This window comes from Colius striatus, chromosome 18, assembly GCF_028858725.1.
Source record: "Colius striatus isolate bColStr4 chromosome 18, bColStr4.1.hap1, whole genome shotgun sequence".
In the NCBI taxonomy this organism is placed as follows: Eukaryota; Metazoa; Chordata; class Aves; order Coliiformes; family Coliidae; genus Colius; species Colius striatus.
In genome coordinates, this window is record NC_084776.1 from 4,004,757 (window position 1) to 4,028,739 (window position 23,983).

The 23,983-nt window shown below is 39.2% G+C and overlaps 1 protein-coding gene across 3 annotated transcripts in view; it reads left to right on the forward strand.

Annotated features, from left to right (window-relative positions):
* Positions 1 to 23,983, forward strand: part of TEX2 (testis expressed 2) — a 58,737-nt gene that overhangs the window by 18,229 nt on the left and 16,525 nt on the right. For all 3 annotated transcript variants that reach the window (XM_062011148.1, XM_062011147.1, XM_062011149.1), the window contains 3 exons: positions 15,381 to 17,035; positions 21,544 to 21,744; positions 23,386 to 23,725. In XM_062011148.1, coding sequence (XP_061867132.1) covers positions 15,407 to 17,035; positions 21,544 to 21,744; positions 23,386 to 23,725 — 2,170 coding nt within the window. In that variant the 5' untranslated portion in view covers positions 15,381 to 15,406. The remainder of the gene's footprint in view (positions 1 to 15,380; positions 17,036 to 21,543; positions 21,745 to 23,385; positions 23,726 to 23,983) is intronic.

A 23,983-nucleotide genomic window follows, 5' to 3' on the forward strand; every position in this document is an offset into this window, starting at 1 on the left:
TCACAAGTACCTACTTAATTTGGCAAATTAAATGTTAAGTCTTTTTAAGGTGATATTTAGGTTCTTTCACACCAGTTCTTTATTGGAGTAATTTTGCACTGGAGGTTGCTGTATGCTGACTTAGTTTCATGACTTCTTAGTGTGCTTACAGGGCAAAATCCTCTCTCTTTGGCAAGCATAGTAACAACATGCCCAGATAGTGTAGGTTTCCAATCAGACCAGTTCTGTAATGCAGTGTTTGCCTGCATTGTTGTTTCTGTGCTGTAGTTCCTTGTTGTGGAATAGGGTTGTTAGAGTAATGAATTATTTTGAATCCCCAGAGCTGTGAAGGTATATATCCCTTTTAAGACCTGATTAACAGATGCATCACCATTTCCTTTAATAGAGTCCTTGACCAGTATCTCTGGAAAATAGAAAGTAAATGCCTTAACTTGAAATTGCTCAATTAAGGCATCTGAGAGGAGTTTTTAAAACTCAGAGTGTTAGCTAAGGCCAGTTCTGCCCCATTGGAAATCCTGGGAGAGAGGAAGCAGGGGAGCATGTTTTGACAACAGAGTAGGTTAGAGTGACTGAAGTATCTGCAATGTGCAGTAATTCTTACAAGTTTTGCAGATGTTTTTTCTTCCAGCTTCCCACCCCATGAAGAGAGGAGTTTGAAGGTGTCTGGTATCAGTTGCCTTTATTCCCTGGGTACTGTGTTGCCTCTGATGAAGCTGATTGATAATGTCTTTAGATAGACATGAGAATATAATGGTAAAAAAGAGTGTATTCTTTGATCCTATCTGTCTTGCCTTCCTGCTCCTCAGAATTCCTCATTCATTGTCTTTCTCCTATTTATTTTAACCCTCTCCTTTCGAAACAGCAAGGTGTGTTTTTCTGCCATGCAAAGTCCAAATCAATGCATAGCACAGCAGTAAAGTTTGTGTTCTAAAAGACATGACGACTGATTGACAAAGGATAACAGAAGATCAATAAAACATAGTAAACAGTGACGTTTTCACATAAAGGCCAGGAGGGTAGTGCAAATGAATCGTTGTATGAACTGGGCTTTAATATTCATTATGTAGTGTCTCTGTGGTTTATAAACAGTTCTGCTCTCTGACCCCACTGGTGTTGAATGACAGGAATGTTGTGTAGGAATGTCGCTTAGTGCTGGTGAATGCATCGCGTGTCCTGGGCCACTTATCCTCTCAATGCAGGATTGTCATCCTGAAGCTGTGAGAAGATGAGATGGTCAAGCTGAAAAGAGGATCTCTTATGAAAATGCATATTCAGGAATTGAGCTGCTCTTCTAAAGGATCTATTTGAGTCCAAAAAAATTGCTATGTTGAATTTTATTAACTTATGCAGAGAGCTGTAAGACTCTAGATTTTACTTTGGATTTCGTGTGTTTTGTTTAAATTATACTTCAATTGTAAAACAGCAGTGTGAAAATGTAAGCACAAACCATGCTACTATCACCTACCCTGGGAGTTTCAAGGCAAATGTTAGAGAACTGCAACGCAGATGCAACCTGTCATGTCCTGCAATGAAGTTGTGACCTGAAATTAAATAAGGAGCTGCAAAAGTAATTTTGGGTCACTGGGAGTCAGGATTAAGACTGAGGAAATAACAGTGTCTGTTTTGTGAGCCCAGACAGGCTCAAAGAATAAGGCTTCTTTGAAAGGGAGATAGTCATGCTCACACTCTTGTGATTGTGGCAACTTGATTAGGAAAGACGGCTTAACATGTGATGCTAAAAGCAGACAGTGAAAGCTGTTGTCTGAGTTTGTCGTTCTCTGTCTCTCAGATTCTAGTTGAGAACCTGCCTGTGCAGGGCTCTGCCAGATTTCTTAGAGCATCCTCTAGCTGAGGCTCCCAACAATTACGTCGCAACTGAGTTGCAGATTTCCCACAGCATTCCCATACCCCTGCTTCCTCCCTCCTGCTCACCTCCCACCTCTTGTTCCTGTCTCCCTTGCCCAAAGTGGCCAATGCAAAGTAAAGATTTCTGCTCTGAATGCCTTCCAAGCTGGGTACTTCCATTCTGCTTGCTTCATGCATATGTCATTTCGATTGCCCAGAGGGGCTTCACTTTCTTAAGGCTCTTGTGTAATATTTGGGGTTGAAGGCATAAATAAATGTATTCTGGTGGTAAATGAAAGTGATCCATATGTTTCTCCTCTTGTTTGTAGCTGCTGTGAAGTTTGATAAGGCTTATCTTTGTAAGACCTTCTCAGTGGCAGTTGTTTTTGTCTAATCGCTTTCACACTTCTTCCTGTTCAACTTGAAGTATTAAACCAATGAATTGGGAAAAGGGGACAGAGCTAAGAGGGGGATAATCCTACATGTCTGGCGGCTCAAAACTGTGCTGGTTAATAAAGGCTTTGCCAGGTCTTTAATAAATCTTCTGAGCATATGTGTGGCAACTTTGCAAAAGTATTGTTATGGGAAAAAAAATAATTGCTACTGTTCTATTTATGTTATTTTAGTGAATAACAACGATGTGGATGGACAAAGGACCAGCTGTGCACGCAAACTGTCTCTTGTTTTGTAATTCCAGTTATCATTCCTTTTATGACAGCTGGCTGTTTTCCAAGAGGCCTTAACACTGTCCAGAGGTTACAGGCAAGCTGAAGAGCTGTGCCTAGCAGTTGTAGAAAGCTCTGTAAGTGTCTGAAAAGATTCATTTAGAGACTTATTGTATTTAAGAGCTTAAATATTTGGTTGTACGGATCTCCATTTCTTTAGTCATGCAGCTTTGAGATGTGTATTGCCAATTGGTTTTGAGTATTGAACAGATTTTATGAACCCTTGCTTTTCTGGTGAGAGGGGACAGCTTTTCATTTTTATTGGCCAGAGTTTTAAAAATTCTAGCTAGATATCATTCTTCCTGTTAAGCTAAAACTTCAGCTAAAATGATTAAAATAAGTAAATCACTGTGCTGCACCATGAATGGTGGTTCAGTACTTTGCTTTCTCAGAATATTAAAAAAAATTTGCTTCTTGTATCCAGATGCCCTAAACAGTTATTTACCAATGAAACTGCTGCTGTCTGAAAATGTCTTTTTAGTCCCAAAATGAGTATGATGTGAACAGTGGCTTTTCAGGCCTCCTCCAATGCCCCAAGCCAAATAAATGCAGCTGATATGTGTGATCTGTTCAGATCTCAGGCTCTTAAAGAAGGCATCGTCTGTTACAATCACACTTCTGACTCCTTCATGATTTCAGGAGAACTTTTGAGGGGATGTGGAGGCTGTTACATAGTTTAGCAGAGAGGAGCTTGACTTGCAAGTGTGGTGATGAATGCCAGGTGAAAATGTTTCCATCCCACATCAAGATTTCTCCTTGCACTGTCTTTTTTTTCAGTTTCCCCTAAAAATCAACCAATCATGTCTCTAAAGCCTTCATTATATAGAGCATGGTAGAGCCAGCTCCTTAGGGATGGGTGCAGCTTCCTCACACTTCAGTCATCACTGTTGTGTCACCTTATCCTGGAAGACAACTATAGCTGCCACCCAGGCTTGGCTTCTCTGACTTGACTTCTCAGAAATTAAAAACCTCACGTAAACAGCCACACACCCCTGACGTATGGTGATGTGTGAGGAAGTGAGTATGTATGTACTTACAAACTTACCAACAGTGTGTGTAACTCAGAGCTTGTGTAGCTGCTTGACTATTTGATAAACAAATACATGGCGGATTTATTAAGCATGTGTATAAGAACATTGCCATGTGCCTGAAATTAGAATTGTTTGTGTAATGCTGTAATTGAACAAGGCAGGATATGGCTCAAAGACACTTATTCCCTTTGCCCTTTTGAATCCATCTGGTAGCTTTTGCTGTTCTTTTTATCTCCCAGCAAATCAAGACCTTAAAATTGATGACCTAAAATTCATTTCCTTGAAGCTACTTTAATGATGCTTCTTTTTCTGTGCATGCACAAAATGTAACCCACATTCATTGGAGTGCGTTGCTTCTTACCTATTTTACCAAGCACTTGAGGCTATTAGACCTTATTGCTATCTGCAATAGTTGAAACTTTTACAGTGCTGAAGGCTGGACAAACAGAATCCTGAAATATCTGGTTATTGAATAGCAAATATAGAATGAGAAAGGGAAGATTTTACCCCTTTTTTACAGTGAAGTAACTGCAAAAGAGAATGACAGAGAGTTTGCCTGAAATCTACTGAATTAAAAGTAGAAGTGAGGTTCTTTTTAAAAATTAAAATTTTAAGCTCTTTTCTTGTTATGCTATGAATTGAATAGGCAGCTGGGGAACTGGAGACAACTGCATTGATTAGTGCTTGCAAAGGTGAGATGTGCCTGAGTGCTTTACAGCTTCTCATGCAGCCGATCAGAGCTCTGAAATAAAGAGGCCTGGAGGAATGATTTCACTTACAGATGTTGTCCCATCATAGTCTACCTGAGGTCTGCTTTCACTAAGCTAAGGACCTGTGTCTGCACATGATATGAGTGAATTATACAATACAGGAACAAAGAATTGCTTTCTGAGCTGAGAGAGAATGAGTAATGGCTGGTTGTGTTGCATCCTGCAGTATTGATCTTTGAAAACTACTTTTCACCAGAGGCAGTGAGAACACTTCAAGGAGTGCTGAAAAGTTCAGAAAGCTAGTAACCAGTTTAAACCTTAATGACAGTTTTTGGGGTTTGTTTGGGAGTTTGGGGATGTTTTTTGTGTTTATGGACTAATTCACACAGTGATAGACTTTGTTGAGATAGATCTGTGCTGCTGAAAAAATAGAAGAGGCAAAAAAGAAGAGGCACTGTTCTTCCCTGTCTTATTTTGCTTACTCTTCTTGGAGAGTGTTCACATGACAAATTCTCTTTCCAGGCATGTTAACAACACATGTTTTGAGAGAGAAAAACAGAGTAGGAAAGATCCTTTCATGTTCTTGTTGCTTAGGGGTGTGAATAAAAGGGCATGAAGGTGCATAAGGACCTCACTTTGTCATCAGTCTACCAGTTTGCTTTTTCCTTGTGAGTAATTTGGCGTGTTCGTATCTACTTTTATGTAAAATGATCCTGTTAATTCAGATTGCTAGCAAAGCTTTTTCTTTCCTCTGTCTACCTGCCATAGTTTCTTAGCAATTAGGATTTTAAAAATATGTTGTGGGAGGTGCTCATCATTTTCTGACTCAGTTGTTTTCAATAAGAGCCAAGCCTGTGAAGCAGCTGTTAAGGTCAGGCAATCTGTAATTGACCTATCATATGTTGCAATTAAAATGTATTGCAGCTTTTAGAAATAGAAATTACCTCAGTTGCTCTTGGGCAAAAAAGAAGAAGAAAAAAAAAAAAACCAACCAGCAGAAAGCTTTAGTGTATTAAACTGATCCATTAACTATTGCTCTCTTCTGTGTCTAATGCAAGAAATGGAGGGGAGTGCAAATCAAGCTAGTGGCTTTGATTTGAGTAGCCTGTTGCTGGCAGGGACCTCTTTGATGTTCTGAATAATAGAGTCCAGGGAAGATTCTTGGCAGTGCCTGTCGATTTCAAGGTGTAAACTTATTAACATTTAGAGTTATAAATACTATATGAAAAAGAAGAAAATGAGTATTTAAATGAGAACACACAGATGCTTTTGCCACATACTTTTTCTTTTGTCTTAATGCTTTAGTGCATTTTATAAAATACTGGAATGTGCTGTAATAGAATGAGTAGGAATTGTAGTATTTTTAATCATAAAATCACTCTTTCATGCAAAATTAATCTGTGAGACTATACTGAAATGTGTATGGCAGTTGCAATGCTATAGAAGCTTTTGGACAGGCTGAAAAAAACCCAGACTCCTTACATCTTGGTAGTTAGTTCTGAAGCTGCTAAAGTCTGAGTTGTCTGTCCTAATGTTTTTAATTGAGCCTTGCTTAATGTCTTTGCTCAGTGAGGTTTGACAGTGTTTCTGTGTTGTGTGTTTAGTTTTGTGGTTTGTTTTTGCTTTTCAATAAGCAGAAACGACGTCTTTAGCATTGGAAAAATTCAGGTTGTTAGGAGCCATCTATGTTCCATGTTAGCCTTGGCACAATTTCAGTGGTGGTGAGGACAGGTGAATATCTGCTCTCTGCACTGCTTTCTCCAGCTGGAAAGCTGCAATGCTGCTGAACTTTCGCATTTTGGTTTCTAGGTATTTGAGTTGAACATAAATCTCAATGAAATGGGATGAATGTTGCCTTAAGCAGAGAGAGAGAGATCTGGTCCTTGCCAATTCTGAGTCTGACATTTTGTTTTCCTGCTGTTCATAGGACAAGAGTTGACTTCTTCAGAGTTGCCTTTACATTTAGTTAACCTTCTGTGGCTCCTTCTGTGAATTACAAGTTAAAGGATTTTAAAATACAGAAGCTGTTAAAAGTAGTTTATGATCTCTGCACGCTTGTTGCTGGAATAAGATGGCTTGTGTAACTCTTCAGCTGCTTTAACCTGGTTCTTAACCTTTGCTGTTGCCATTGTAAGTGGTCATTCTGTGTGGTCTTTTCAATGTGCTGTGTGAACAATTCTCTTCAGTGACGTAAGTTAAAGCAAAAATTTTCTCACCCTTAAAATATTGAGTATATTGAAGCCCAAATTAATATAATTATCTATTCAGGGCTTTCGGAGAAGTCTGGAAAGCTCATAAGCCATTTCCTTCCAAAATTGGATCATGAAGAGCTTTTTGTTCACGTGATGCTGATTTATGTCTCTTACCTTTGCAGTTTCCAGGTGGCATGAAATGCTTGGTAATACCTTTCTCCATTAATTTCTTTAGGGAGTCCAATGACAGAATGGCATAGAGCTATTGAATGGCTCCCTGAGTGCTAGGAACAATGTTTTATAAGAAGCCTTGCAGAACAGTATGACTAGTGGGTTGAATTACTTTTATCCCACCACTTCTCAACCTCAATTGTAACTCTTAAGACTTGTATGTTATGAAGTCCTATTTATTGACCTTTTCCTAAGCTTTTCTGTCCTTTGGACTCTCAAAAGATTATGCTTGCAAAATCTTCTGAGAAATCCTGTTCAGTTCTATCTGGAATGCATTTTCAAATGCATTGACCAAAGACACTTTTTGCTTGCCTTAGGTGGATGAGTTGCAAGGAAGTAGGCAAATGTGATCAACATGCCCTCTAACAGTAGTTCCCAGTGTTAATAGTTGTAGCTTGCTGCGTACCTTCAGGTACCTTAAGATAATGAATTTAATGTATTAAGTACAACTACCTTTCTAGTTAGGTATGAATGCTTTTTTATTTATGTTAAATGCAGATGTAGCCTTTCTCCTTCTTGTAGACAACTTTAACTAAAAAGTAGCCTTGCTTTGATGGCTTGTTTTGTTGCCAACTGCCTGAGGATCCAAAAGTTGAAAAAGTACCACCAGAGCTGGAGGAAGAGAAAGATCAGAAACCAGACAGTCCTCGGATAATGCCTGCTTTGTGCTTGGGGCATACCAAGGTCCTAGGCATATAAAGTCATCTACATTTCTGCTGGGAGTTCTGTATTTCTTGCACTTCTCACAGGGTTTAAAGTGGTTGCAAAGGCAATAACAGTGAGCTGGAAGTGATGAAGATAATGTGCTGCTCTGGCTTAAGTTACCTTGGTAAGAGCCCAAAATACATGTTGAGTAACCTGTACACAACACAGGCGTTTCTCTTAGCTGAGCAATGATGACTCATGCATTCCCAATACATGTGCCAAGGCACATTCATAGGTGTGTGGCAATGCAGGATGGCAAAAGGTCCTGCTGACACTTGTATACATGAAGTTGTGAGGAATTTGCTAGTAGAAAAGAGGGCCCATCAAACATGTGCAGCGTTGCAAAGATACTCTAGTTGTTTCAGTTGGTTTGTGAGAGATTCCTCCCAACTCCTGTGCCTTTTTCCTGCTCTGCCATTATGACTTTCTGGAGTATGTGGCATCACTGGTCCATCATGGTTCTGTAGTGCTTTTTGTTGTTGGCTTCTTTGATTTGGTTTCTTTGTTTGTTTTTTTAAAGAGTTATTACCTTGCTGCTCAGGGATGTGTGCTTGGCCTAGACCAAAATACTTTTAAGTATTAAATGCTGTAGTCCTGTTTAGTTAAACCAGAGAATATCCCCTTCTGTAATTTTGAAAACATCTCTGAGAATTAAAGAAACCATGATTGTGTACCATGTTTTGTCCTGTCAGGTAAAAAAGCCTTAAAGCACCTTGCATGCTAATCCTCTGCAAAACATGAAATGAGATTGAAGGCTGTACATGTGAAATAGAAGATTGGTGAATGGTTAAAAATCCTTTGGGAAATAAAAACCCTCTTCAGATGCCCATGGATTATGGTTTGTGAATCTGTAGATTCCATTCCCTTTCCAATGGTCTCTTATAACTACATTTTACATGAAGACCTAGAGTTTGAGTTAATAGTTGCTGCTTATCTATCTATCTATGTTTACCTATACGTGGACAAGCATATTTATTTATTTGTAGTATCTTTTCTGTTATTTTCATATAGAAGTTTATGATGGTTGTTTTAACTTTACAGTTGCTGTGCATATTAACAGATTCTTTTGGTAGTGAAATGAATGTGAATGTAAATGTAAGAAGGTCCTTGAACATTCACTCATTACCTGTAGGCAGTTTTACCTACTGATGAGCATTTCAAAAATGAGCCTGTAATACAATTCTGATAAGCCCTATGAACTCAGGATTTTTATTTTAGGATTGAAGACAAGTTATTTTAACCTGCTTCTGCAGGGGGGTTGGACTAGATGATCTCTAAAGGTCCTTTCCAACCCCTACCATTCCATGATTCATTTTGGAAACATGCTTTTCTGTAAGTCACTCAGTCAAACTTTCCCCTAAAGATTTTATAGTGACCTTTAATTTAATCAGTGATGCAGACAGCATTTTCAAATGTGGACTAATCCACAGAGGTTTTAGATAATCTTTCATCAGATTAGTGACAAGTTGATTTTTTTTATCTTTCCACCTTGATAAGAAGCACTGCAATGATGGATAGTTCTACGTTCTACCTCACCATTTATCCTCTCAATAGGATGCGTTTTTTTTGTGTAAGCTTTTGATGTTTTATTTCTGTTCTTGATCTAGTGCTGATGCAAGTTGTGTAGTTGGAGTTGAGTCCCTGGGAGGCTGCACCTTTCTTCTGAGGTGCAGCAGAACATAAGCACCTTGTGTGGACATGGCCCTCTGGTGAGGGACCAGAGAGATGAGGAGCCTGTCCTACAGCTGCCATTCTTTCTCTTTGCAGAAGGCTCCTGATGTTTCTGTGTTTCTGGATGTTCTTTTGAAAACAATAACTGTTGCAACATGTAGCAAAATGAAGTTACTCTTTTTTACCAACTTTCTACTGCTGTTTTATGAGTTGCTGCATAGTTTAAGCTGTGATTTAACTTCTTTGTTTCTTCTGTTAGGGGAAATGTTCAGTTTCCTATTAATATTGCTTCACTTCAGTCTTGAGAAGAGCATTAAATAGGAAGTTTTTCTGATGTTCTGGATAACCTTTAGCTGCTTAGCTTTTTGTGTTTGTAAAAATTAAACCATAGTGCAGTTTTATGATGATTTTAGTGTAAGTGATGTGTCGTGGGAGGAGAATAGGAAAGATTAATAATTAATCTTTGTTTGGGGAAGGCAGAGAAACTAATGTGGTAGCTGACCTTTCTGAAGTCTTTGGGGAAAATGTTAATATGGCATAGACTCACTTAGCTAACATGAAACGATTTTTATTTGATGATATTTTTAAGCATTGTAAATACAAACTTGTACTAAGGATCTGATTAACAGGGCCTGTCTTCAAATTAAAAAATCCAGTGATTTTGAAGACTCCTTATTTGTCTTTGCAATTTTACTTGACCTTTTTGTCTCTGACTTCAGCAAACCACCCCTCTTATTTGTCTCTTTGATAGGTTTATAGGTTTCTTTAAATGTATTATCTCATTGACAGTACTTAAAAATCTTGGCTCGGGACCTTTCATTTAAATATCCCTAAATGTGCCTAAATGCTGATAATTTAACTTGGTTTCTTACCTTAAAAGCATTTACTTTAAAATGTAGTCTTTACTTTTTCAAATGAGTCTCAGAGAACTCTTGATAGAGCTGTTTTAACTGTTAACCAGCTACGTAACAATAACCTACCTGACCTCTGTTAGAGGTATGTGCTGTGGAAGGTCTATATGTGTATATTATAGTCCATAGTGGGTGGTATCATGTATTTTAGCTGTGATCCTAGCTTTGACTTCTGTTGAACACATTGGACTACATTATTTTCATAGTCCTTGACATTGATATAAAATTGTTCATTTCTGTGCTTAGATTTAAAAATAGGTTTTTCTGAAGTTTTGTTCCTCTCTTCCCCTCCCACTGGTATCTCAAATCCAGTTGTGTGAAGTTGAAAGGTGAAGCGAAACTTCCTTATTCTGGTTGGAAAGTGAGCTTTAAAGTTGTAATCCAGATTTGGTAACTAGATCCCTGACATAAAGATTTCACGGGGCTATTGTGTGATGGTAATTACCAGCACTTTCTCTTTAGTTCATTTAAAAGTAATGACTAGTGGATGTAAAAGGAATAATAAATGTTAACCATGGAATACATTAACTTGTGGAGATGCCAGGGGAGTTGAATTTGTCGTAATGAGAAATGTGAGTGGGGATGGGAAAGGATGTTGAAATTTGGGGGTTTGTATCTCTCTTTTTTTTTTTTTTTTGGACTTTTGTGGTATACATCTGACAAATGAGATAAAATTTACTTGACAGACAATGTCCCTGTAAATGTGATCTCTGCTTCAGTGGGGTTGTTCTGGGCTAAATGGGAATTGGCCTAGACTACTTCTGTGGCAGAGTAGTGATAAGGGATTATTGGAGATGTAGACTTCTGACAATTTAAAACATTGGCTAAATAAAGGCTGTAACTGATATGGATCACTAATACTGTGCTCTGTTTTGAAGGACTTGGAGACTTCTAGCTCTTAACAGGAGGAATTTTGTCTGATGCCAAGAGCTCTTATTTGATTTAAATGTAAAGAGTAGCAACAGTCCTCCTGTATTTCTTAGTTGGAAGGAAGATACTGGCTGTGTAGTAAATGAAGTGGAATCTATAATTTCTGAGAGCAAATATGAATTTCAGATCACATTGGCTTGTGCAGGTATTTCTAAGCAGGGAAACATTTAACATGCTTCTAGCCTGGTTTGGGAACAGTGACTTAACAATGCATGAGGGTGGTCCTGTCTGTGTCAATGCAAGATCTTAGGTAGCTCTCAGTAACAGCACATATTTGTTTCATACTATCTTTTTAACATCTAAACTGCTACTCCTTGCTACTAAATGGAAGAGAGAGTATGAATCATATCTGTCCCCAGTCTGACACTTGGAAATGAGTGATGCAAAGTAACTAAAATGAACCACCACCAGTCCTAAAGAACAAATACTTTTATCCCCATTCTGGGTGATGGCAGTCTGCCAAAGCAGGAGGTATTTGTTGAAAGAGTGATGGCACAGAAGGAATGTTGGGGAAAGCAGAGATGTAAGCAGTTAGAAACATCTTTTCCTTTAAACAGTAATGGCAGTCTGTGTGAAGTCAAATTGTGGTGTTACCAATAACCAGTTAGTGGCTTCCTGAAGAGCAGTCTGAGCTTGTTCTTCTGATGCAATACTTTCTGGGGAAAGTATTAAAATGCTTTTCAAAACTGTAAGAATTTTTCTTTACTTAGCAGGAAAGGAACTGCTGTTTTGTGGAAAATTGGGTTTTTTTGGTCTGTGTTTAGTAGCAACAAGCAGGGAAAATATTCTGACAAGTTTTGAACCTTGCTGCAGATTTTTATGAAAGCCTTTTAGTAATACAGCATACCCTTTTCCTCTTGTGTAGATGTTGCATTAAGTAATAACAGTATGATTGGAATAGTTGACTGTTGCAATATGTGTGAATTTAGTTACCCAGTCTGTCCTGTTTCTCCACTTGAATGATCATGAATTGCTCTACTGAATATCCCTTAATTAGTAAATGTGGCTAAATTGAACTGTTATATGGGTAGATAAAATGAGCATGATATATGCAACTTTGACCTGTTCCTTTAAATTCCCAGTTTGCTGCTTTGTGTGTTGGTTAGATCACTTTCGAAATCATTAATATGAAAAGAATTGCTTTGCTTTGTCTGTAGAGTTGATAGTATAATTGTCTAAACCCGGCACTTCATTCACCATGTGTTTCTCAGTGCTGTGAAGTAGGTGGTTTGTGGGGCTCAAGTGTAGAAGGGCAAGAGGAGTGTTTGTCTGATGCAGGGAAAAGGAAGAGGGTTTGCCAGTTCTGGAGAGAACTGTTCATGTGTTGAGCAAAAGGACAGATTGCTTGGGTTCTTGGCTGTTTCTATAAACACTCCTGATTAGTCATTCCTGATGTAGGTGAGAGCATGTGTTACTGTAGTGACATTTATAAAAGATGCCATGGCCTGATGTGACCAAGCTCTGACCAACACCTGGTCTCTCTCTGAGTGTCCCTGTTGATCAGCAGATGCATCAGAAGGCAGTGGAGACGTGTGGATGACTGGGTGAGGACACATCCCCAGCCCTGACACTCTGCTGCTCAGTAGAAAAATGCTGGGCAAGAAATACTTTCTATTCCCAGGTAGTATTTCTATTCTGTTTGCCTGGCTTGCTGTTGTAGCATTTTAGAAGGAATGGCTGTTCAATAAGCAGTAAGATCTTCTCTCAGTGCACTTAATACATGCAAGTATGCACCTGTTTCAGGTAATTAGCACTGCATTAGCACAACGTGGCAACTGGTGTTTAAACACGAGGTAATTAACTGTACAATGTGAACTTAGTGTGCTAAAGAGCTAACCAAACCCATGAATTTCTACCTGATTGAAAAGAACACTCTAGAAATATTGTTTGGGGGTGGGGTAGTAGTAGATATTTTTCTATCATGTTGCCAAATTATTGATACACAGTTAGTGCTGAATGGGCAGAAGAGAAAGGGTCAGATGTTTCAGGTTGATACCAACAGCATCATGTGCAAGTGCAGCTCTTGTGTGAGTGGTTGTTTTAAGGGGTTTTCTTTCTTTATTTTTGTTGTGTTTTTTTTTTTCTTTCCTTACTGTATAGTTCTTACTGTTGGAGTAAATAAGTACTTGACCCATAGATGTGGCAGGAGAGGTAGCAATCTGCAGAGTCCTCTGTAGGCTGGAGTTAAACTTCCATCACTGGAAGTCACTTCTTCATGGAATACTTCTGCTTTCATGTGTCAGACGGATTTTTGAGAGGACAGAGGAAACCAGTTCCATGATAAAAGCTGAAGCCAGAACCTGATCTTGAAGCAGAATTTTGTCCTTTAAGCAGTTTGTCAGAAAAATGATGAGATGTCAAATGAAAGTGTGACTAGGCTCTGAAAGCTTTTGTTCTTTGAACCCAAACTAACTCCTTGATGTGTACAGCAGAACTGGAGCTGAAAACTGAAACTGAAATTTCTGGAGGCTTTGCATGAAGCAGGATAGAGTTCTGCTACTGTTCCTGTTACAAGTAGCAAGGAATAAACTAGGCAACAATTTAAGAGCCATAAAATGGACAATTATAGTGAGTAGGAAGTTGCAGACAGATACTTGCTTCTGTTCCAACTTCACTGAATAAGCTGGGTAGCAAAGAGCTGCTGTTTAAAAATGTTTAACCCATCTCATTTTACTGACAGGTTAAAAAATATTTACATAAACAGCTCAATTAGCAAGTATAAAGGGCTACAGCCTTTGGTAGGAAGATGATGACAAACAAGTGGTACTGACTTGCTGGATAATGCAATCTGATCTCACAGCTGTCTGTGAAGTGCACATTTCTTCGCCGCCACAGAAGCGCTCTTCTGAGCCACTCTTTAACTGGCAGTAAAGGCCTCTCATTAATTCAACTTGAGGGTTTGACTACAACATTTTAACAGCTTCTAAAAAATAATTCAGTTACTGAAGGGTAAGCTTGCTGCCTTGACAATGAAGATAAAGTGTTGCCTCATGGTCGGAAAGGTAGAGCTAATCTTGTCATTCCTGATCCATCTTTGTGTATGGTCACCACTGCCTTGGTTTTGATGTGTGATATTTCCACTCCATGTAAATGTGTGCCAAGTTCACTTTTATGAGTCAATAAAATGCTTGAAAGAACATGTAGCTATAATTTATGTAAAAGGCAGGTATGTTAGTGCTTCTCTTGCATAAGCAGCCTGTGTGCACCGACCTGATCAGAGATGAGTATTTTCAGGAAGTGCTATTGCTGTGGCAGTGAGAAGAACACCGGCCTCTACTGATGTGTCCTTACACATTCTTACAGCAAAACTACTAGTAGTAATAAATTATTTGGGTACATATATTAACTGAGGTAGCTCTGAAGCACACTGTATTGCTGGAAGTCTGACTCATGTCTTTATACTCTCCTCTGTTGAAGTGTTTTAATCTATTTCATCGTGCAGTACTAGAGTTCCGATAAAATACATTTGTAAAGGGTGTCGAGTCCTGGAATTCAGGAGGATAACTTTAAAAATTAAATTCTGTCCAGTTATGCTTTGGTTTGCCTTCAATTCTTGGACTATTGTATATCTTGATCGTTTGTTCACAGATTGCAAAACCTGGAAAGACAGACTACACAGAATCATAGCATCATTTAGGTTGGACAAGATCCTTAAGATTGAGTCCGACCATAAACCATGAACCCACATGATAAAACACAATGTAGATCTCTTTAATTATTCTATATAGAAGGAATTGAGAGGAGTGAAAATTTTCAATGTGCTGAGGTGGGGAGAGGCTTCTGGAACTCAGAAGTGGATCTAAAATAGGAAAGTGGCACATCAGAGATGAACTGTAATGTCAGAGAATTTGAAGGTAACTTTAACAGCACAGCACTTCTTCATATCGTCATTTAGTACTATGTGGAAATACGACTACTAGCAAACAGTAACCTAGATCTGTAATTTTGAGCGTGTGTCTTCTGCTTATTGTGGGTTTTTTATGCAGTGGTTTGAGTGTTTTTCTCTGCAAAAAGATGCATTAGATTCTTCCTTCAGGATGATCTGAGAGGGTCTGGTAATGCTCTCCATTCCTGTACATGACTGCTAGATGTCCTGAGCATGTTTTTCTCCTTGTCTTTCTTTGAATCTTTTGTTGCATTCAAGGATACTATAAATGAGGTGGTTAAGCAGATATGAAGGGGATACTAAGTAAAATACAGATGGGTTTTTTTTGCAGTTAAATAAACCTACAGTCAATTTAATTAGTAACAGTCCATAGTTTGACAGTGCAGCTTCAAATACAGCAAAATGAAGGGTCCAAAGTGTTTAAATTTTCAGCTAGTCTGTTGCACATAACTTGTCTCTTGTGTTTAGCTTCATGCTTGAAATTAAGGATTTTTGAAGAGGAGGAAAAATTGCATTTAATGTAATACTACATTTTCTTCACAGACTCTGATACATCTCTGAGACCTGCAATGACAAGTCAGAACAGTAGCCATGCAGAGAAAACTGGTGAGATGTCCTCAAAGCAGTCAGCACCAAAAGTGCAGGTCCAACGATCCGTCTCCCGAGAAACCATCACTATTCATTTCTCTGCATGTGGGAAGGAGGAAGAAGAGGAGGAAGAGGAGTTTAAGGAATTTCTTGATGAGGAACTAGATGACCAAAGCATTGTAACAGCACTTGAAGCCAAGGAAGACCTCTGCTTTGAGCATACCGGCCATGATTTTTCTGGTCCAGCTACCTCGCTTAACATGGCCAACTCTGCATCACCACTGTCCTCATCACCTGCAGTTCTGCCAGCTGCAGAGACTGTAAAGCTGTTGGATTCTTCTTCCACATCCCAAGTGTTCAGTGCAGTGCCACAAGTCCCGTCTCCATTGTCACACACGTGTCATACAAGTAGCTTATCAGGTGCACCACCACCTGTTGAACAGAAATCCAGCTTGTCATCTTCTCCATCCTCATCTCCTTCCAGATCAGTTGTCAGCTCTAGTGGATCATCCACAGTTTCTAGTTCAAAGCCTTTCAAGGGTTTGGTCAAGTCTCTTTCAACAGATGTGGAACCAAAAGAACCCACCCCACCAATGCGACATAGGCAGTTAATGAAAACCTTAGTGAAATCCCTGTCTACAGACACTTCTAAACAAGAACCTGAAGCTGTGTCTTACAAGCCACCTGACTCAAAACTGAACTTGCATCTGTTCAAACAGTTCACTCAACCTCGAGCTACAGGTGGTGATTCTAAAACTGCCCCCTCCTCTCCATTAACATCTCCCTCTGACACTCGTTCCTTTTTTAAAGTACCCGAAATGGAGGCTAAAATTGAAGATACTAAAAGACGCCTTTCTGAGGTAATCTATGAGCCTTTTCAGCTGCTGAGTAAAATAATGGGTGATGAAAGTAGTAGCTACAGGCCCAAAGCCTTATCTTCAAGTGCTTCAGAACTCTCAAACCTTTCCAGTTTGAATGGCCATTTGGAAAGCAATAACAACTACAGCATTAAGGAAGAAGAATGTGATTCTGAAGGGGACTTCCGTGGAAGTGACTCTAACCTAAGTAAGAGTTATCAGTCCAAAGTGGCTGAGGAACATGCAAAAGAGACAGAGACCAAAAGCTCTCAGTCTGCAAGCACAAAGGACGTGAGTTCTAAAACTTCACTCGTACTTGAAAAATGTTCACTGTCTGCACTAGCAAGCAGAGAGGATGAGGAGTTTTGTGAACTGTATTCCGAAGACTTTTCCTTCCTAGAGGATGAAAGCAAAACTGATAAACCTACTGAACCTTTGCTCGATCCAGAGCTGACTGAGGAAAATGGTACTATACTCAGTAGTGAAGATGAAAATAATCCATATGTGCAACAGCCTAAAATACCAGTGAAAACTTTGTACTTCTTAACACTGTTAGTCTATGCTTACTTTATTATCCCTCTCCCTGGCTACTTAAGTGGACTCTTATTTGGAATGGCCCTTGGGTTTATGATAGCTGTCTGTGTGATTTGGCTTCTTATTCCACGTACTCATGAATATCTCAAATTGCATAAGAGTATGAAAAAGCGATGGACTACAGGAACTCTAGACATCAAAGAACCTGAAATACTGAAGGTGAGGTCGTGGTGCTCTCTGTGTGTATCTGCTTTGTTTTGGATAGAAGTAGTAAACTAGGTTTTTTTCTGAATGTGTAAATGAGCTGAATTATCTGTCTTGGTAAATAGAGTGTTGTGTTAGGGTCAGGAAACTTTGGTGGAGACATAAATGGTTTAATATCCAAGAATATGTAGGACTTAAGTGTCTTTATGGATTAGAAAACCAGAATTGCTTCAAAAGTAAAAGGGCACATGCTTTTGCTGGTGGGTTTTCCTTAAACTGGTAAAGAACTTGATGTTTGTTTTTGGCCGGTGTTAAGCTGGCTCTTTGAGATGTTAGCTGTTGTTCAGGAACCTTTGAACTGTATTTTAGTGCTGTTATTCTAGAGTTACATTTTATGAGAATGACTGCAGGCAAGAAACAAACTGTGTGGAGAAATCTGTGTGAATGTATATTAATGTTTTGTATGACCTGATAAATATTTCTTGTGCTCATTAACACACAAAGTAATTGTCCTTCATATATAAAGTCCTATAAAAGGGCTTTTTAATGCTTCAGAAGTTTAAAAACCAACTCAGTGTCCATATTGTGGTGGGACGTAATGTAATATGATTTAGCAGATTGCACCTTGTTATTCCTGCCTCATACAACCATTTTCTATTTGCATCTGTCAAAATGAACACAGGACAGTGTAGATTCTCTGAAAAATAAGAGAAATGCTTCATCTGTAATAAAAAGGTGACTGTAGGAGAAGCAAACTTGATGCTCTTGCATAAAGGTGTTCACTTCAGAACTTGTTGGTCTCGTATTCTGGCCTGGCCTGCTTTCGTGCCGTTATGACAAATGCTATGAGTAACATCCCTTTATGGGGTTCTACGAGTTTGGGATTCTGCCAAGCTGCTGTCAAGCTATTTTTATACATGTGCATTCTGCCCCATGTAAATATTGTCTGAGAAGCTTGCATTTCCCTGGTTACAGCTAGTCGAAATTTCCCCTCAGGAATTGCCAAAATACCTAACATTAGTATTGTCTCCCCCAAAATTGTTCCTTTGCAATGTGAAAGAATGACACATTGTTGGGCTGGCTAGTGTCTTCTGTGGATTTCTGTACTTACTTCACTCACATGTCTCTGATATTGGAGGAAGAACACCCACCCTGCTCTGAAAAGGCAGACGAACCCCCTGCATCTTCAGTGTGGTTTTGTATCTTATTGCCTTAGTCTTCCACTCTCCAGCTTCCTTTTCCTTTTTTTATCTGCCCACAGAGGTTTTTTATTTCTTTAATGCATTAGTCTTTTCTAACTTCCTTTCTGGTTTTCTCAAGTGTGCTTACCTTCGTGTTGTGCTGGCTGCTACAAAAGGTTTTAAGTAACAGCTAAAATGGAGATGATGGATTTACCCTCTCCATTAGAAAGAACTTTTATGAGAAGACAGTGTTGGCAGTGCCTGCTAGAGAGATTAAGCCTTTTGAGTCACAGCTGTACAGAAAGAGGGGTCTTTTTTACAAGTATGCTATTCCTGAACATCATGCAAGGATTTCATGTTGGATAGTGGCCTCTGGCAGGTGAATGTGTTTTCCAGTTCAGGTGATGGTTACTTTGACCTCTTTCATGTCTTCAGGTTTTCTGTCATTAAAAGCTTAAAGAACTGCATTAGATTCTTCTTGATAGTATTTTTCTTGATAAATAAAAGTATTAGAAAATAGTAACAAGAAGGATACTAAAACAGGATCATTTGAGTGATCAACAGTCTTTCAAGAATGCTGGTGAAGAATTTTGGTGCTGGAGCATTTGATTGTATCATGTAATGATAATGGATATGAATCAATCTGTTAAGTTCGCTAAAACTCTGGAGGCAGTTTTAATTCAGATTTGTCCCAGAGTCATGAAAGAGGAAAAGGCAACCAGACTGGGCCTTTTAAAGGCATTTTAGGCAGTGCCTGTGTTCCACAGAGCCCTGCATTCCCCTGAGGGCTGGGGTAGGCCATGGCTGTGACAGAGGTGACCTCCCACATTCTGACAGCTAAGTCAGTCCCTGCTGGCTGACAAACAGGTATGGAGCTTTGGATAATATCTGTGACCTTTGCTAAGAAAGCCATGCAGCCCTATATTCTAACCAGATGCTTTTTCAGATTAGCTGCCAGTCTGATGGTAAGGCACTTACTTTCTCCTGATTTCAGCTGTGAAATCAGAGCCACTGCTGACCTTTCTGAATGGAGATCACAGTGTAAATGGCAAGCAGCTGCAGAGTAGCATATGACTATGGTCATTGTCCTCCCTGAATTACTAAATTTCTTATTTTAACAACTTTGCTGGTACAAAACAAGACCCATCATACAGTCACTCGTCTCCTGCACAAAGAAATCCATTGTTGTTTCCATAGTTTGGGAAAAATTAATCTGTTGCTAGCACGTTATGGCAGCATAACTTCTCTGTTGACTTGCATTGCAAAATGGTTTTTGCAGGCTGTGAATCTTCTGTTCCAATTTGGTTTTGCAACGAGAAGTATGGAGATATTTCTGCTACATTTGTTCTTTAACTGCAGGAACTTTGGAATGAATTCTGGGATTTACAGAAAGCTCCAGCCAGTTCCATCTTGATCAGAATGTTAAGGAAATTTCGAGTTTACTCTGACTTTCCTTCTTGGCCACCACACATAACTGTCAGTTTCAAACCCTCCTGAAAATATCACAGCTTATTATAGTTATAAAAAGGGCTTATGTGGCTAAGCTTCATATATAGATCCCATTTCCAAGTATCCCTTTCTCTTTGTGCCAGTTTGTGTGGTCTTCAGCTGAACTGTCTTGCAGAAGAAGGCGATAAACTTTTGAGGCAGGAAATGTTTGTCTGTATGTTTGCCCAGCTGCAGACTCCAGACTTTGGTGTCTGAGCTAGAAATAACTTGGAGATCTGATCCAGGGGGCAGATGGGAGCCTCTCCAGAGATCTGTGGGCCATATGGATATTCTGGTTCTGGGCAACTCATGTGATGTCCTTGTGCTTCAAGAAGTCTAGCTGGATTTCCTGGCTGAAAATTAGCTGCTATCTGCTCAAAGATGTCTTGGCTTAACAATTTCAAGGGAGGAAATGGGATGTGCTCAAGCAAACATGAACCCTGCAGTGCAGAACCTTGATGGTTTATAGAAAACCCTTCCTCAGGCATTGTATTTCCTATATGGTAGATGTAAATAAGCAGTGTAAGCAAAAAACCCAAGCACAAAGCTGCTTAATTGAGCATGTGTTGGTGTAGGTATTTCTGGTAATAAAAGAGGTACTCTGCTTTGGAGCTGAGCAAAGATGAATGACTTACTCTTTCCTGAACATAAAAGAAATGGAAAATTCTCTGGGTTTTTTAGGGTTTATAGTGAAAATGGAGTAAGCAAAACATAGGTAACACTGTCACTATGGCACCTGAGAAAGTGCATGCTGTCTACATTGAGAAACTATATGGCCCTGAAGTTAATCATAGAATAATTGAATGAATGAATTGTGGTGTCATAGATGGCATAAAATGAATGAGCATAAAAAGAAATGTTACATTTTCATTTGTGGGTGGAAACTTCTTTAATAAGTTAAAACATTGCTGTAATCTCTGTAGTGCTTTGCAGAGTACTAGGGATGCTTGTTCATCAGTACTAGGGGTGCTTGCTATACTTGCCTGGGTATTTATAAAGGTGCCATCTTCCTTTGTGCTCTGGAATATGTCAGTTTAAGTCGATCTCCTTTGCTTTCTTGTTGACATGAATGAATATTGAGTATGCTGAGTTAAGGTTTTAGTGTGCAGATAGAAGTAATTATCCAAGTATGTTGTAGGGCAGGTTAACAGAAGGAAAACTTGTCCTCCCTGAATGAGTATTCTGACTTTTCTGCCCTGTTTATCATCTAAGGATTTCTACAATCCAATGTTAGGAAAGTAACATCACCCCCACAGTTAGAGTGAACACTTGCAGGGTTGGTTGGTTTGTTTTCTGTTTCTTTCACTGCACAGAAATGAATGAAATTTAATCCACATGTATGACCCCTGTGTTGTAACTGGCCAGTTACACAGCATGCTAAATGATGTTAAATGGTGATGTGTTAAAACAAACTCTGTTGTGATCTTCCACTCAGTCCTTAATTGTTGGTGATTAAAATGTCAGTACTGTCTGTGAGCAGACAGACTGTTTGCTCTGCCTTGACTGTTGGTAATTAAAGCATCTCTGCTTTCTGCAAGCAAACAGACTGCTCTGCAGCATGCCCTTACTTAGGTTTCCCAGCAAGCCTGGGTCTACAGACCTCACAGCGTTTCATGAAGATGAGGTGACAGCACACTGTGCTACATAGACAAAACGACTTCATAAGAAAAACAAACGGTGTGCTTGGGAAGTTCGGTGCTACCTCATTCAGGATGTTCACTGCTTTGTTGTATTTGTGTAGCAAGTGAAATAACTTTGGCAAAAGCTTGGATAATTGTTTAAAACTTTAATGTACATGCTGTACTTGGTTTTCCAGCAGCTTAAAAGCCTCTTAAAAAGTCTCTTCTTCTCTAGGGATGGATGAATGAAATTTACAATTATGATCCAGAAACATACCACGCTACCCTGACTCACTCTGTCTATGTGCGGCTGGAAGGAAGCACCTTACGGCTTTCCAAACCCAATAAAAATATTTCTAGAAGGGCTGTGTACAATGAGCCAAAGCCTGAAGTCACATATGTCAGCCAGAAGATTTATGAACTTACAGAGAGCAAGGTGAGTTGCCTTACTGACATCTGATTTTAACAAACACTACTTTGAAACGGGTTTTTTTGGAAATTTGGGATTTTTTTCCTTCAGTCCTCTAGTTGCATGTTCTGTCACTATGTAAACAAACTGTTGTGACTAACTTGCAAAAGAATGTGCTGGGAAGGAAGATTGAGGCAAGATTTAGAAAACATTACAGGGAAAAGTCTGATTTTTTTTCCTCTGTCAGTTCAAAGCAGAAGTTAACACACAGGTCAGAGTTGTTCCCCATGCATTAGATCACTGTGACTGTTCAGAAGCTTACACCAAAATGCAGATTCTTTAGTAATTTATCTCTGTCCCAAGGCAGTTCAGACAACTTGTGCATTTCAATTGAAGGGGTAACATGTTGTATACAGATATAAAAGACAAAAGTGAGAGGTAGCTGGAATAGACACACCTGCTGTTGGTACCCGCTGTCTGGGGAAGGACATAGGGATTTTTGCAGCTGGGAGAGTGCATGAAGAATAGTGCTGGGACAATTTTCCTACATGATGTTTGCTTCCTTGAAATCTGTGAAGAGTTGCCATGTGAAGTTGATTCCATTGGCATTGTATTAAGTAATGCATCAATACTCCATTATTAAAAGAATGGATTTTCTTAATATGCTGCATCAGTAGAGGGCCTTGTCATTCCAGATGTAGGAAGAAACTGCTTTTGTTGTCTGTAGGAGTTAGAGAGGGACGGAGGTGACAGTGAGGAGGTCCTTAAGACTGTGTGATTCTGTGAAAACCTTGTTTCCCTGAGTCAGTATAGGAAAGGAGCTGCTGTCAGCTCTGCTTTCTGTTAAAGGAAGGCAGTGAAAAAGATAAAGCAAAAACTTAGATTCCTGACTATTGTAGATTTGTTTTCCCATAATGAAGACAAGCAAAGCTGTTGAATGCCACAAGAGCACCTGACTGACACTCACTCCCAAGGTATTTTAGAAAAAATTCCAATACTTCCCCCCAAACACAGCCTCAATTGCTTGCAAAAGAGCCAAGTACTCTGAAGTGTAATGATCAAAGGATGGCTGTTCTCCAAGGTGTTTACCCATGGTTTTTGGAGAACACTGGGTAAGTTCAGTCCCTAGGTAAGAATTTTCAACTCTTGTCACTTTTCTTATCACTTCATTGTCTCAGTTCTCTCTGAATGTACTGAATTCAGAGTAAAACTGTCTGCAAATCACTTTTATTGCTTGATTCTTACATACTTGGTATGACTGTTGCCAACTTCAACCACTAAAGTTTAATGAAATGGGCCTGAAAAGGTGAGTTCAAAACTCATTTTGGATTCTCATTATCTACCCTGTGGTCACAGAGCCAAGATTCTTGTATTTTTCCTTTCTTCTGTATATCTATAAAAATAAGATCTTCTAAATGAAAACTGAGTTTCTAATCCACATGTTTGTAGAAGTCTAAGCTACTTAAATGGTCTTTAATTCCGAGGTTATGGCTCACCAAAGACCTACTGATAAGCAGTGGCTTGGACCTCCACCAGCTGTAAGTTAAGAGCCAGTTAAACCCATCAGTAGGATCTGTATCTCTTGCATTCCTGTGTTCTTTATATCAGTATATGAACACAGAAGATACAACCATAAAAGTTAATTTAACCCTTTCATTTATCCTTCAGATTTCCCTGGTTCCCAAGAGTCTGGCACGAAAACGAATTTGGAATAAGAAATACCCTATTTGCATTGAACTTGCTAAACAGGATGACTTTATGGCTAAGGCCCAGGCTGATAAAGAGAACTCAGAGGAAAAGTTACCTGCTGCTGAAAAAGTGGACTTGAACAATGAAGAATCCAAGAAACCTCAGGATGGAGCAAAGTACACTAGCCAAAAGGATCAGGTGCTTTATCTCTTTGGAAGGACAGGTAGAGAGAAGGAGGAATGGTTCAGAAGGTTTCTTCTCGCAGCCAAGCTGAAGTCTGAAGCAAAGAAGCCATCCAGTTTATGTGGGAGCAAGCCAGGTACTCACATTTTGTATTCTAGTAAAAGTATGTATTAAGAGAAACAAACCAAAGTGAATGTTTTCACAGTGGTAGTTATAGCAACTGAGGAGCCATAGTGATCTTTGCAGACAATACTACAGACACTCTTGTGCTCCTTATCTGGCCTCTCATTCCCTGCCTTTTCCTCTCTTGGCTATATACCCTCAGCTGTTCTTACTATTTTTAGGCTAGTTTATGTGAATACATTATTATTCAATGACTGTAACAACTCCTGTA